Source organism: Oryza brachyantha, chromosome 6 (genome assembly GCF_000231095.2).
Source record: "Oryza brachyantha chromosome 6, ObraRS2, whole genome shotgun sequence".
NCBI classification, from domain to species: Eukaryota; Viridiplantae; Streptophyta; class Magnoliopsida; order Poales; family Poaceae; genus Oryza; species Oryza brachyantha.
In genome coordinates this window covers 2,472,330-2,484,943 of record NC_023168.2, presented here as the reverse complement: position 1 = coordinate 2,484,943, position 12,614 = coordinate 2,472,330, and the positions used below count along the sequence as shown (strand labels likewise).

Genomic DNA, 12,614 nt, shown 5'->3' with positions numbered 1-12,614 from the left:
TATATCACTACGGATATATATTTCATAATATATAACTTTAAAATAATAATAGAAAACATAATTATATAAAAAATATCATTGCATAGGATAATGACCGAGTCAAACTACACACGTTAGTGCCAAGTTAGCAAAAATTAAACTCAATACTGCCTTATTACTTCATTTGCACATGTTTTAAAAATGGGAGATACGTTATACCCGGTTTTGTGGTTAAGTAAAAAAACAAACTCGCCGTATAGCTGAGGGAGGGAAAATGGCATATTCTCATGCATGGAGAAATATGACGTGGCATGTGTACGTGTAGGACATTTCTGCTCGGTTACGAGATACTAATACAAATAGGTTGAAATAGAATTAGGCGATTCGATTTTAGGCTGACATTCGTAGGTTGCTGACTTTTATTTGAATATATCTACGTATAAAATAAAACAGTAGTCGAACTGAACGTAATTACTTTAATTTTACTATTAATTAAACATTTGATTTTTTTTCTTCTGTCAAACACGCGCACAGTGCACAGGGACTAGGGGGTGCGTGTATGGGCCTTGACTTCATTTGCATAGGATAATAACCGAGTCGAACTATACACGTCAGTGCCATGTTAGCAAAAATTGAACTCAATACTGCCTTATTACTTCATTTGCACTTGTTTTAAAAAGGGGCAAAAATGAGAGATACGTTGTACCCGGTTTTATGGTTAAGTAAAAAAAAAACAAACTCGCCATATAGATGAGGGAGGGAAAATGGCCTATTCTCATGCACGGAGAAATATGACGTGGCATGTATACACATGGGACATTCCTTCTCGGTTATGAGATGTTAATACAAATAGGTCGAAATAGAATTAGGCGATTTGATTTTCGGCTGATATTTGTAGGTTGCTGACATTTATTGGGACATATATATGTATAAAATAAAACAATAGCTGAACTAAATATAATTACTTTATTTTTGTTATTGATCAAACGTTTGATTTTTTTTCACCAAACACCCGCGCAGTGCATGGGGGCTAGGGGGTGCGTGTGTAGACCTTTTGACTTGGGTGTGCACGTCTTCAGATTATCAATCAACAGCAATGACTAAATTAGATTAATAAAATTAAAATTTTCAAACATTTGATCTAGGCGGACCCTAATTACTTTGCATGATGGTGAGCAGGCTCTCCCTGTACTGAACGACCTGGTTCATGCCCACTTCACGTTCCAGCACTTGGCGTTCCGTGTCGTACCGGAAGATGCAGGTGAAATTCGCGTTCAGAAATATGCCTCCTTGGTAGTCGACGGCAAATGGACGGACGGCCAAGGCAGGGTGGTATAGCTCGACGGTGCAATGCAGCGACCACCGCGCCGCGCCATCGTCGTCGGCGGCGGAAGCCGTCCAGAGCTGAGCGGCGGCGACGCCGGCGTCACTGACATGCTTGTGTACGTAGCACAGCTTGCCAGCCAGCTCGGTCAGGGCCGGGCCGAAGCCCTCGTCGTCTTCCAGCGCCGCCTTCATGCACGGCGGGATCGGGAAAAGGGAGAACTCCTCGGCGCGCACGTCGAAGCGCAGAATGCCGCGGGCGGTGCCGCTGCCGGCGGGCGGCGGCGGCGACGGCAGGGCGGCGTTCCAGTAGATGGCGCCGAGGATGCACGGCGACGGAGAGGGCATGACGAGGTAGGGCGAGTCGGCGACCGGCCTCCACGCGCCGGAGCCGCCGCCGAGGGGGAAGACCTCGCATCCGACGCTGTAGTCCGTCTTGGTATAATCGCAGTGGCGGATGAAGCATCGAACCACCTTCACCTCGCCCGTCGATGGATCGGCGCCGAGGCCTACCTTTTGGATCCCGAACAAGTCCGGCGTGCCGACCGGCAGCTCGGCGAGCTCCCTGGTCGCCGGGTTGCAGACGATGATCTGATCCGAGGAGTACATCTCCGAGGACACCATCACGAGGCCGTTGCAGTGCAGGGGCAGGTTCCAGTCGGCGGCGACGCCCAGGGGCAACGCCTCCTCGTGAGCGAGCTCCGCGGCGGCGCCGTGCCCCTGGTAATGGAAGAAGCTGACCGCTCCCATCCGTTGGTCCGTCACGCTCCAGCACGGCATGACGATCATGGACGGCGGCCGACGGCGGCGGCGACGCGCCGCCGTGGAGTGGTGCAGCTGGAGGCGCACGAAGCGCGGGTCGGCGACCATGGCGCGCCACGACCTGCACACGGACCGAAACCGCAGGATGGACTTGACGGGGAGGCGGAGCAGGATTTGCTCGGCGACGTCGTCCGGGATGTCGGCCATGGTGGCGCCGGCGGGGTTACGCCGCCGCCGCTTGCTCCAGGGCTCGTCGTAACCTCCACCTTCCCGTTGATTCTCCATCATATACAACAGTAGAAAGCTAGCTAGAGAACACCTGTAATAATTTAAGGAGTAAACAATACAAGAAGACGACTTTTATTTGAGTGATTCTTCCTTGTCCGAATCACCTGTACGAGCATTACGTTCGTACGTTACTTCCTTATTAAGATTAACACGGTTGATGATATCAGCCCAAGTATTAATAACGCGGCCTTGGCTATCAACAATCTAATTAAAATTGATTATAATTTGCTGAGAATAAACATATTATCGTACGGAAAAAAGACAAAAGCTAAGATGAAAGAAACAAATTCTAACAATTTAATTAATAAAGGCACTATTTATTATAAATTATATAATTAACTTGTGTGTTCCCATATCATTAATTGTTGCATGCCTTACCAAGTAGTATAAAGTTTTTCAGGACGCGGAGGTTCAAAGTCTCGAAGATAAGCCATGAAGGTAAACTTTTCGGAATGAGCTTTTTGGGAAACATGAGCATACACACATTACAGATTTATCATCTCGATTACATATTTGCTTTAAGAGATAACCAATAAAATATAAACAACTGAAACACCCAGATTCAAGGATTCAATCTGTCTGAAGTATTAGAGTAGTAACTATACTCTACGTACATACAAAATTTATGGAACAAAAGCATATATAAAATATAAATTGGATGTTGTATTATAGTAAAAAATTACAAACTCAAGCTTGATAGCAGTAAACGACCCTTAGTAGGTATTACTTATATGGAAAGCAGGATATGTTTGGGTCTTGTGTTTACCGATGCAATTACTTGGTATGCTAGAGAAGGCTTTCAGCTCATCTGCTAAAGAAAAGGTACCTAAATCTCCTTGATCAGGATCATATAGCTGAAACTAATCACATAATTTCACTGCAGAAGAAACTACCAAGTTTCAAGTTTCATAGGGTTCTCAATTAGAGATGGGATGTGCTCAAAGAGCTTAGATGTAGAAAGAGAAACATAGTCACCTAAAAACCTTAGCTATGGAAAAATATATGTTGGCTCCTCGCATAGCCTTCACCTGAAAAACTTGCCAGAATTCTAGAGTAAATGATGTATTTACAAAATTATGAATGAAACTATTATATAAACTACGGTGAAAAATTAACCCTTAAAATCAACTTATAATTTAAGGTAAAAATTCAAGTGAAAAGATAAGACCTTAGACGCCGGGAGCTGCAAAGTCAAGATTTTAGGGTAGGGATCAATTTAACTTGTAATGAGCAGTAAACATGGATCGTCAAGGAAAACTCACAGAATGACTTCTGCAAGCAATAATTTCATGAATAGAGAATCAATGAAGGCTTATCACCGCAACTACTTTAACTATAGACCTACAGCACATAAGTGAGCATATCTTTTGGTTTTTCCTTATGTTTATAAGTTAAAATTTAAATTTTTAACCTTAAGTTTGGAGTTGATTTTGATGTTTTTATTGTAGCTTATTTTTTAGTTTTAGCTTTTATAGATCAGAATATGTATATAAAAATTTTATTCACAAATGTTTTTTTAATAAATATGTCGTTTGGCCTTTTTTTAACAAAACTGAAAGATGACCCTATGATTGCTTTATGCAGTAGATAATCAATGGTCGAAACATTGACCTTTAAAAAAGTAGAGGCATCAGATATTATGTAAAAATCACTTTGCAGAGCAATGGAACAAATACTGCTTGGTGCCAAACACTGCATCGTATATAATCAATCGGATAGGACGTGAGCAAGTTGTATGAAAGGATTGATATATATACATCAGAGAAATGATTCATGACGATAATTAACGTACCAGCGAAGGTCAGCTACAGGAGTATGAATCAGCAGGGCAAGCATGCGCATTCTCAGAGCATAGCCTGCACTGAATTGCTGAGGGTGGTCTAGCTGCATACCCAGGTGATCAAGTACGGGGTGAAGGACGATATGACAGCAGTGTGTATATATATATATATATATAAATTTATGTCTATAATATTATATATATGTATAATTTTGTATAAATGAAGATTTTCAAATAGAAAGTTTGAATGTGCGAGCGTGCGTGTGTGTCTGTGTGTGTGTTTTTATATTTTAAGTTTATATATATATAACTTATATGTATAAAGTGCGTGTGTATGTATATATATATGTATGTATATATATTCTGCCAAAATTTCGTCGTCCGTCCGCTCAGTAGGCCGCCCACCAGGCCTTCCGTGTCGCACGGGCTCACGCCGCGGGAGGAGCGGCGGACGGCGCTTGCGCCTTGCGGAGGACAGCGGCCGGCGGGCCCGGGGAGGTGGGACCCAGAGTTTGTGAGCATAGTATACACAGGCAGTAATTAGCACAAATCTAATACTAACGTTTCATTTTTTTTACAGTGTTTGACCATTTATCTTATTTAAAAAATTATGAAAATATTGTTTATTTTTCTTATGACTTATTTTATTATTAAAAGAACTTTAAACATGACTTGTCATTTTTATATTTGTAATAATTTTTAAATAAAACGAATAGTCAAACATTAAAAAAATTTAAACATCTTATATTATGAAACGGAGCATGTATATTCTATAGTTCCTCCGTCCTCTTCTCATGAGTCAAGACAGAACAAGTTTCAAGTTCATACACAAAACGAAGTTCCAGAAAAGATGCTCAGATAAAATGCTCGGGATCATAGGTAGCTGCTCGTTGCACGAATTTGACAGCCTCAGATTTATAAATTTTGAATTCTATTTATTAAATAGTTTATAAATTTAATTTTGTATTACAAAAAATTACAAAACTAACCATCTATATTGGGCTGGAAACTAAACCCACACCCTCGTATAGCACTCGAAGCCAGTGGGCCGGCGGCCCATCTTCCCGTCCAAATCCACGCTGAACAGAGAAAGGATCAGAGCGCAATTGTTCGAACTTGTAGGGACTCTTCTTATAAATATCTTCCCTAAACTTTGGATATAATTGAAAATTTGTTAAACTGGAAGGGCTTTACTAGAATTTCACCACCTGTGAAAATGGTGGGCAAGAAAAGAGTGGAGGCGCCTTTCAAGAAGCCGCGTTCGCGTCCACGACGTCGGCTTCTTCTCCGCCCACCGCCGCCTTCTTCGTCTTCTTCCGTACAGGTGACGCCGAGGCGCTCGCCGGCAGTCGGAGGCAACAACAATTACGTCTACCACTTCGGCTCGACACCGCGTCTCAACCGTAATTGCTCGGCGATAGCGCAGGAGCGCGCGTACAAATCCGCGGTAGAGTTCGGCGCGAACCCGCCGACGAAGTTGCCGGCGCGGGAGAGGAGGATCGACCCGGTGTCTTATGGTGAGTACGGAGCACGCGAGGCGGCTTACTCCTACCAGCGGCTCGCAGCATCGTGGTTAGGGGCGGCCGACGTTGGATTCTTGGAGCCGTCACGGTCGCCGCAACCACCCCCTCCGGGCGTCAGGCTGCTGCCGCCCCGGCATTGGACACCAGCGCCGCCTTCGTGACCACCGCAGCCGCCTCAATCTCTGCAGATTTGGGCTGCAACTCCGCCGCTATCGCTTCCAGCGCCACCGCCGAAGACGCAGTCGCCGCCGCCGCCGAAGACGCAGTCGCCGCCGCCGCCGGGCGTCACCGAGCGTTGGCCTCCTGCGTCATGGCAGGATCACCGGTTAGATATTTCTTTTACTTTCTTGCAAGACTAAGACCAGTTCTTGATTTCTTGCCTAATCGATTGCTTGGGTTCTTGGCAAACCTTGGTATTTCAATATTCGTAGGGGAGCAGTTCTCTCCAGGGTGGTCATTCCGCCACCGCCCCCGCCGTCGCTGCCTCTGGAGCCGCCGGGAGTCATTCCGCTACTGCCCCCACCGGCCGTTCCTCCGCCGCCGCCTCCCAGTCGCCGGCACCACGCTACCTCTGAACATTGAACAGCATGTGAGTCCAAGTCCCGAAAGACGAATTTTGAGGAAAGATTTTACGGAGCAGATTGTTTTGAATAGAAATTTTAGTTGATAGATGGGAGCACAGTGAGCAAAGGCAAAGTAGTTTACTGACTTGTTTCTGGACAACATTTTGCTTCTGCTTCCTGTGAACACTCTGCTTCAACTGCCTGACGATGTAAAACAAATCAAGAATTCGATGTGTAACATTTACCTATTATAGTAGTTGATCATATCCCAGAAACATACGAGTTAAGTAACAAATTCTATGTTCTATTTCTAGCATTCTGCTTTTTATCTGGATTTTCGCTCCTGACTGTATTTTTACAGTTTTCTAGACTGACTGCTGTCTGTTTTTTTTTGTATATCCCTCAACCTTAATGAAATTTGGGAATCCATTCCTGGGCCTTCCCGGCAAAAAAAAAAAAATCTGCCTTTTATCTGGCTTTGTGTTGTTCAGTTAGCGCCTTCGGCCCTTGACCGAAGAATTATGAACAATATGAATGTAGTAAAGTGTAAGCAAAACTTTGCATAATCAAGCTGCATGCTCATTATTCTTATCACAGAGAACTGAATAAGTTCACACCCAAAAATTCACAGAAAAGTACATGACGCTCTAGCACCGTGGCATACTGGCATATACACATCTAGAAGTAGAACTACACAAAAGATAACATTACCAGCCAAAATCGACATGAACATGATGCTTCTGACTTCTGAGATGCAAGGTTTTTCTACTTAGACCACGGCTTTAAGGAGAGCACAACGATGAGGATGACTATCAGGAGAATGATTATCCCTATGCAGGTCCATTTCCGTGTGTTTTTCTGCAGAAATCTTGCTTTCTGGAGGAGGTTTGTTCCAGTCTGAATATGTTCAGCTGCACCTGATACCTGAACAGAGGTAGGATAAAAAATTCAGAAGCCAGAACGAAATGTGGCTCATAAAGGAGCATGGTAAAGATCCTCTGAGATGAGAGCTTGTAAATTGTAGATGTACCTGAGACTCTATATTGTCCAGGATCTCTCCTTGAGCCTCAACCAACACTGACATGTCAAGAAAAATCTGCATTCACGAGTTGTCAGGTAAACTAAAGCATAGTCTTTAGAGCATCAATTTTCTGGAAGATTTCTTATTCATTTACCTGCTGCAGCTCAAGAAGCTTCTGCTCGATCTCTTTCACCGTATCATGCCGCTCCTGGATTTCTTGGAGAGTGTCAAGTACCTGCATAAGCCATAAATTCAGGTTAAACCAGGTATTTTTGTCAGCATTTAATGGCAAGAGGGATCAAAAAAGTTGATACCCTTCCACGGCCTTGTTCCTGAATAGCTCTCTGAAAAATTTGCTCACTGTCACCAGTTTCTATTAACCTGTCAATTGTCTGAAGATTTGACCAGGTGTAAGCAACATAACACATGCATATTTTAATATATGAATTAAACAAAACTAGGTACATTGTTCGGCCGACCCAGCAAAAAAATTGAAGTAAACGATATATGGATCTTCTTACCTCTTCATCAGCACGCTCGCCAGTTACTGTTTTTTTTTTTTGGATATTTTAAACAAGTAAAGCTATCAGTGCAACTGAAATAGAAATAACTTATACAGTTTTGAGAATTTTAACTCAACTAACCAGTAAAAACACGCCGCTCCACTACTTCCCGGTATTCCTTCTGGATTGCCTCTCTTAATGTCTGGAAAAAATATTTCACGGTGAGGATGATAACAACCATGCCCATTGTACAAGCTGAATAAGACTAAAGGCACAATCCAACAGCACAATTGAAAAATTCTCCACTAGGGAACTCACAGAGCTTAGAAAAGCTGAACACAGCTATGATAGTGCTACTGCCTAAGAAGGAGTCACCGGCCTTGCTCAAAGATTACCGGCCGATCAGCTTAATTCATAGTTTTTCCAAGCTAGTAACAAGATTGATGGCAACAAGACTATCCAAAAGGCAAGCTGACCTAGTGCCTTGCAATCAGTCGGCGTTCATAAGAGGAAGGTCCTTGCATGAAAACTTCTTGTTCGTAAAAGGGATTGCAGCACACTGTCATAGAAGGAAGAAGGCAATAATTCTGCTCAAACTTGACATATCCAGAGCGTTTGACTCGGTTTCCTGGCCGTTCCTACTTGCACTGATGAAATATAGAGGGTTCGGAGTTCGATGGTGCTCCTGGGTTTGTTCGCTGCTCCTAACCTCTTCAATGCTATTTGTAATGGTTATGGACAGAGATTGGTGGCCAGGGCAACAGAAGAAGGGATACTCTCGGTGTTTGACAGGAATCGAAGAGCGCCAACAATCTCCTTGTATGCCGATGATGCGGAGAGGCCAACGGAGCAAGAGGCTCATGGAGTGAAAGCCATCCTTCATCTGGCATTCAATGTTGTGAACAGAGGATCTACCATTGACATACCTGGGACTTCCACTTTCAGTGCGAAAATTGACAAGAAGGGAGGTGCAGCCGTTGCTAGATAGGTTTGGGAAGAAGTTCGCAGGTTGGAAGCCAAAATTCTTATCGAGACAGGGGATCGGCTTATCCTGATTAAATCGGTTTTGTTTGCCCTGCCACTGCACATCCTAGCAGTGCTTGAACTACCACAGGAGCTGCCCGATATATTTTTTTCGGCTACCAAGCATCAAGTCGGGAATTCTGGGTGGCAGCATCAGGAACTCCAAAAGAACTTTATTCAGCTTCGTGGAGAAGCCCAGATTGACAGTTGCGGAGGGAGTTAGAAATCATCGATGGGTCCGTGACATTAAGGGGGCGCCGTCCAACGCAGCCATGGTTGAATTTTTTGAAGTCTGGGATGCAATCCAACAAATTCAGTTGCAGTCGGAAGAGGAAGATAGGGTCATTTGGAAGATGGCCACCAAAGGAGTTTTTACAGTGGCAGAGGCATACGAGATGTTTTTCATCTCTAATACAACCGATCCGTGTGCTCGACTGATTTGGAAAGCAAGAACGCCAACGAAAATCAAATTCTTCATGTGGCTTGCGGAAAAAGGTAGATGCCTAACAGCGGACAACTTGGCGCAGCGTGGCTGGCCACACCAGACGGGTTGCAAACTATGTTCTTCATCACAGGAAACCTGTTTGCACCTGCTGATCGATTGCGTATACACAACAAGAGTGTGGACAATGCTAAGAAGTTGGTCCAGGTTGAACTTCATTTTACCGAGCGATCAGGGAGGAGGTCTGGGCGAGTGGTGGCTGCAAGCACGGAGGTGTTGTCAGAAACGCTACAGGCGGAATTTTGACGCCTTGGTTCAGCTCACTTGCTGGTTGGTATTGAAAGAAAGAAATGACATAGTATTCAACCAGAAATTCAAAATAGCAGAACACCTGGTGCAGGACATCAAGGATGAGGTTCACATCTGGAAGATGGCAGGAGTGCTAATCACACATCTTAGGTTAGAGCCTTGCAACCTGGTTTGTCATGTGATGAACTAGGTTGCCATTGACAGCCTCATGTCAATGTCTCTGTACAGAACTTGTAAATTCTTCTTACTTAATGAAAATCAGGCCACCCCGGCTTGGGGCCGGCCCAGCAACAAACAGTTGTGTTTAGTTCTTTATCTGAGATGTGACAGGGTAAGCAAGCCCCCACATCAAATTTAAGCTAGAAGTAAGACTTGCACTTGAGTGGGTGATTCACAACCTTGCGTGGTAAAAAACTTGTAACAGATAATTTGTGGACAAGAATTGATGAAATTCTCAGTGAAAAAGTAGTACCTGAAACTCAGATATTCGTTCTCTCAACCTCTTTGTCAATGAACTGTGATAAGATTATCAGGTCAGTGATCAACAACGTACAAGAAAGAAGAATGAGAGTGAATGTAGAAATGTAGGATAGCATACACTGTGGTTGTAGTCCGGGATCGGTCCACACCCGAACCCTTGCCAAAGCCTGGTTTTTCTCTGTTTGCAGCATTCTGGAAGGGAAACAAAAACAAAGTGGAGTTATGATAAATTAGTAGTCTAAGGTACTTCTGATGTACCAGTGGAAAAAAGTGCGAAGAGAAAAAATGAAGTAACTCACGTCTTTATTCAACTTCTCTACTTTTGATTTTGCCAGCCGTGCAACTTTTGTCACCTCATTGACATCCTTCTCCATTCGCTTTTTAATTTCTACAATTTAAAAGGAGCAATCAAATTACGGGTGCAAAATTGAAGCAAGGCTGGATGGGTCCTTGGTGACCTATCCAATTTGCAGGAAAGAATTGATATGGTACCTTTCATAGCTGAAGCCTTGGTAACAACTTTTGACTCCTCATTTGAGTTCTACATGAAATTTGGAATCTTTTAGAAATGATTAAGGCTAACAGTGTTCAATCAACAATTCATTCAAACAGATTCAGGACAATTAAGTATTATTTAAGCATCTTGAGTACACGCATCGATCTTTCAAAAAGTCATATACGCATCACATTTTCAAACTTGTAAATTCTATAAGTGCTACTGAGATTTGATACATGTCCAATAGCGCGCACATATAAATTCAGTAACAGGTCCAGTTTGATATTGCTGCTCACCTGAAGGTCCTTCAGTAACTTTGTCAACGTATCAAGTAACTTCTCAATCTCCCCAACCTGAATGTTGTGATAAACACAAAGTTCAATGCGGTAGACTGCAATAATTTTAATCATTTAAGGAAATTCCAAGTGTTTTTTCAGATAGAGAAATATTTCAAAGTATAAAGGCACCTGTTCAAAGAAGCCATCAAAACCAGGCTGCGTAGAACTGCCCATGTTACTCTGCAACCCTAGCTCGATATCAACATTTGCTGGGGCTTGGTCCACTTTGCTGAGCTCGAACGAATCCTGTAAATTTGAAGGACACAGAAGTTCGATTAGTTTCACACTTTTCACAAAATTGTAGGAAGATTAAAAAGATCACCATAACAAAACTTATGTTTAGATTCTGAAATTGCACCCATTCCTGCAATCAAAGCTTGGGTCAAGATGCAAGACGCTAGTACGGATTTTTTATTAAAATAAGAAAACTAACACCGCCAAACAAATGATCATTGCCCCCGCGAAAAACAAATGATCATTCTAAAGTTTCAGTCTTGAAATTTTTGGCCTGAAAAACGGCCCAGCGAAAAAGTTTCAGTCTTGCAAAATATATTAAAATATCCGATACAAAACCAGGGAACAAATTTGCTGCGTCAACTCGATACAAATTCCATACTCAAAAGTTGCACCCAGAAATATTTTTATGATAACCATGTCTAAACAGTCTTAAAGACTATCACCCACGTCTTTATTCTACTTATGCTTATAAGCCAACATTTAAATTTTTAACCTTAAATTTGAAGTTTTTTCACCAAGTTTTATTTTTCAGCCTTGGCTTTTAGATCATTAAGAATACGTATATAAAAGTTTTATTCATAAAATATTTTTTATTTCCAAATATGCCGTTTGCAATCACCGCCCTTTTTTTAACATATCAAGAATTTCCAAAAACAAAAATATCAGTACAAACATCAGATCATCCAGTTGGTATGAAGTTTATCAAGGCCGATCCAAACATGAGACAGGATTCCAACCTTCAAGTTCACCAAAACTAAAATCTTCCTAGCAAATATAACAATCCTCAAGAACCAGAAATAACCACCCCCAGAACAGAAAACTCAATATTTCATCCCCCAAAATCACCACAAAAGCAACATCAACACCAAAATAGCAGGCAAAACACGCGATTAATCATACCGACAGTAGGTTACGCATTCTCGCTGCAACCGGCAAGAACCCTCAGAATTCTCAGAATTTACACCTCAAAGAGGCCCAAAAATCCCAATTTTTTTCACAGGGGCGCCTGCGCCGGTGGCGGAGGCAGGTTCTTGGCGGCTAGAACAGATAGGAAGCCGCGGTTTTGGTAGGAAATTTGGGAGGCGAAAGGGAAGGTTCGTGGCTTGGGAAATGAAACGAAAAATTCAGAGAGGAAGGGTTTATTAACTGCTATGGAAGAAAGACTTGCCATCCCATGTGTCTTCACACAACACCAGACACCGTTTGCTTCGGCCAATGGATGCCAATCTTTGCTTGTATTTTCACTTGTTTTTCTTTGTTAAAGTTGTCTTTTTTTTGCATGTTGATAGAGATGGATCCATGTCTGTCTGGGTCAGTCTTGATCTTCACCTGACATAAAGGATTAGATGAAAACTCTGTAGAATGTTGACCATAACAGCTCTAGTCAAAAACAGCCCTGTTAAAATTAGATTACTGATAGGATTATTAATTTGATTATGGAGATAAATTAATTATTTTGAGAAATGAATCTAACAAATGACTTAGAACAGATGGTGTAATAATTCAGTAAAAAAGTTTTTTTTTGACAAATCGCATTTTTCAAAGTG

At 42.5% G+C, this 12,614-nt stretch overlaps 2 protein-coding genes across 2 annotated transcripts; both read right to left on the bottom strand.

Annotated features, from left to right (window-relative positions):
- Positions 1–1,131: 1,131 nt before the first annotated feature.
- Positions 1,132–2,349, bottom strand: LOC121054671 (F-box/LRR-repeat/kelch-repeat protein At1g09650-like). Its single transcript, XM_040524864.1, has one exon. The coding sequence runs from the start codon at positions 2,347–2,349 to the stop codon at positions 1,132–1,134; it is 1,218 nt and encodes a 405-aa protein (XP_040380798.1).
- A 4,431-nt stretch (positions 2,350–6,780) lies between these two features.
- Positions 6,781–12,195, bottom strand: LOC102716877 (syntaxin-132-like). Its single transcript, XM_006655772.2, has 13 exons — positions 11,968–12,195; positions 10,960–11,076; positions 10,789–10,845; positions 10,489–10,537; positions 10,296–10,384; positions 10,115–10,188; positions 9,989–10,031; positions 7,884–7,944; positions 7,761–7,786; positions 7,554–7,631; positions 7,394–7,474; positions 7,249–7,314; positions 6,781–7,142 (listed from the first exon to the last, which is right to left on the bottom strand). Exons 1-13 carry the CDS (start codon positions 11,983–11,985, stop codon positions 6,984–6,986), a joined length of 918 nt encoding a protein of 305 aa, XP_006655835.1. The 5' UTR covers positions 11,986–12,195; the 3' UTR covers positions 6,781–6,983.
- Positions 12,196–12,614: the final 419 nt, after the last annotated feature.

Excerpts from the sequence above, each read along its gene's own strand:
- LOC102716877 (XM_006655772.2), bottom strand. Across the intron at positions 7,475-7,553 it reads AGGAACAAGGCCGTGGAAGG|GTACTTGACACTCTCCAAGA; the intron begins GTATCAACTTTT and ends TGGCTTATGCAG. Across the intron at positions 7,143-7,248 it reads TGGACAATATAGAGTCTCAG|GTATCAGGTGCAGCTGAACA; the intron begins GTACATCTACAA and ends ACCTCTGTTCAG.
- LOC121054671 (XM_040524864.1), bottom strand. The coding sequence starts at position 2,349 with ATGGAGAATCAACGGGAAGGTGGAGGTTACGACGAGCCCTGGAGCAAG.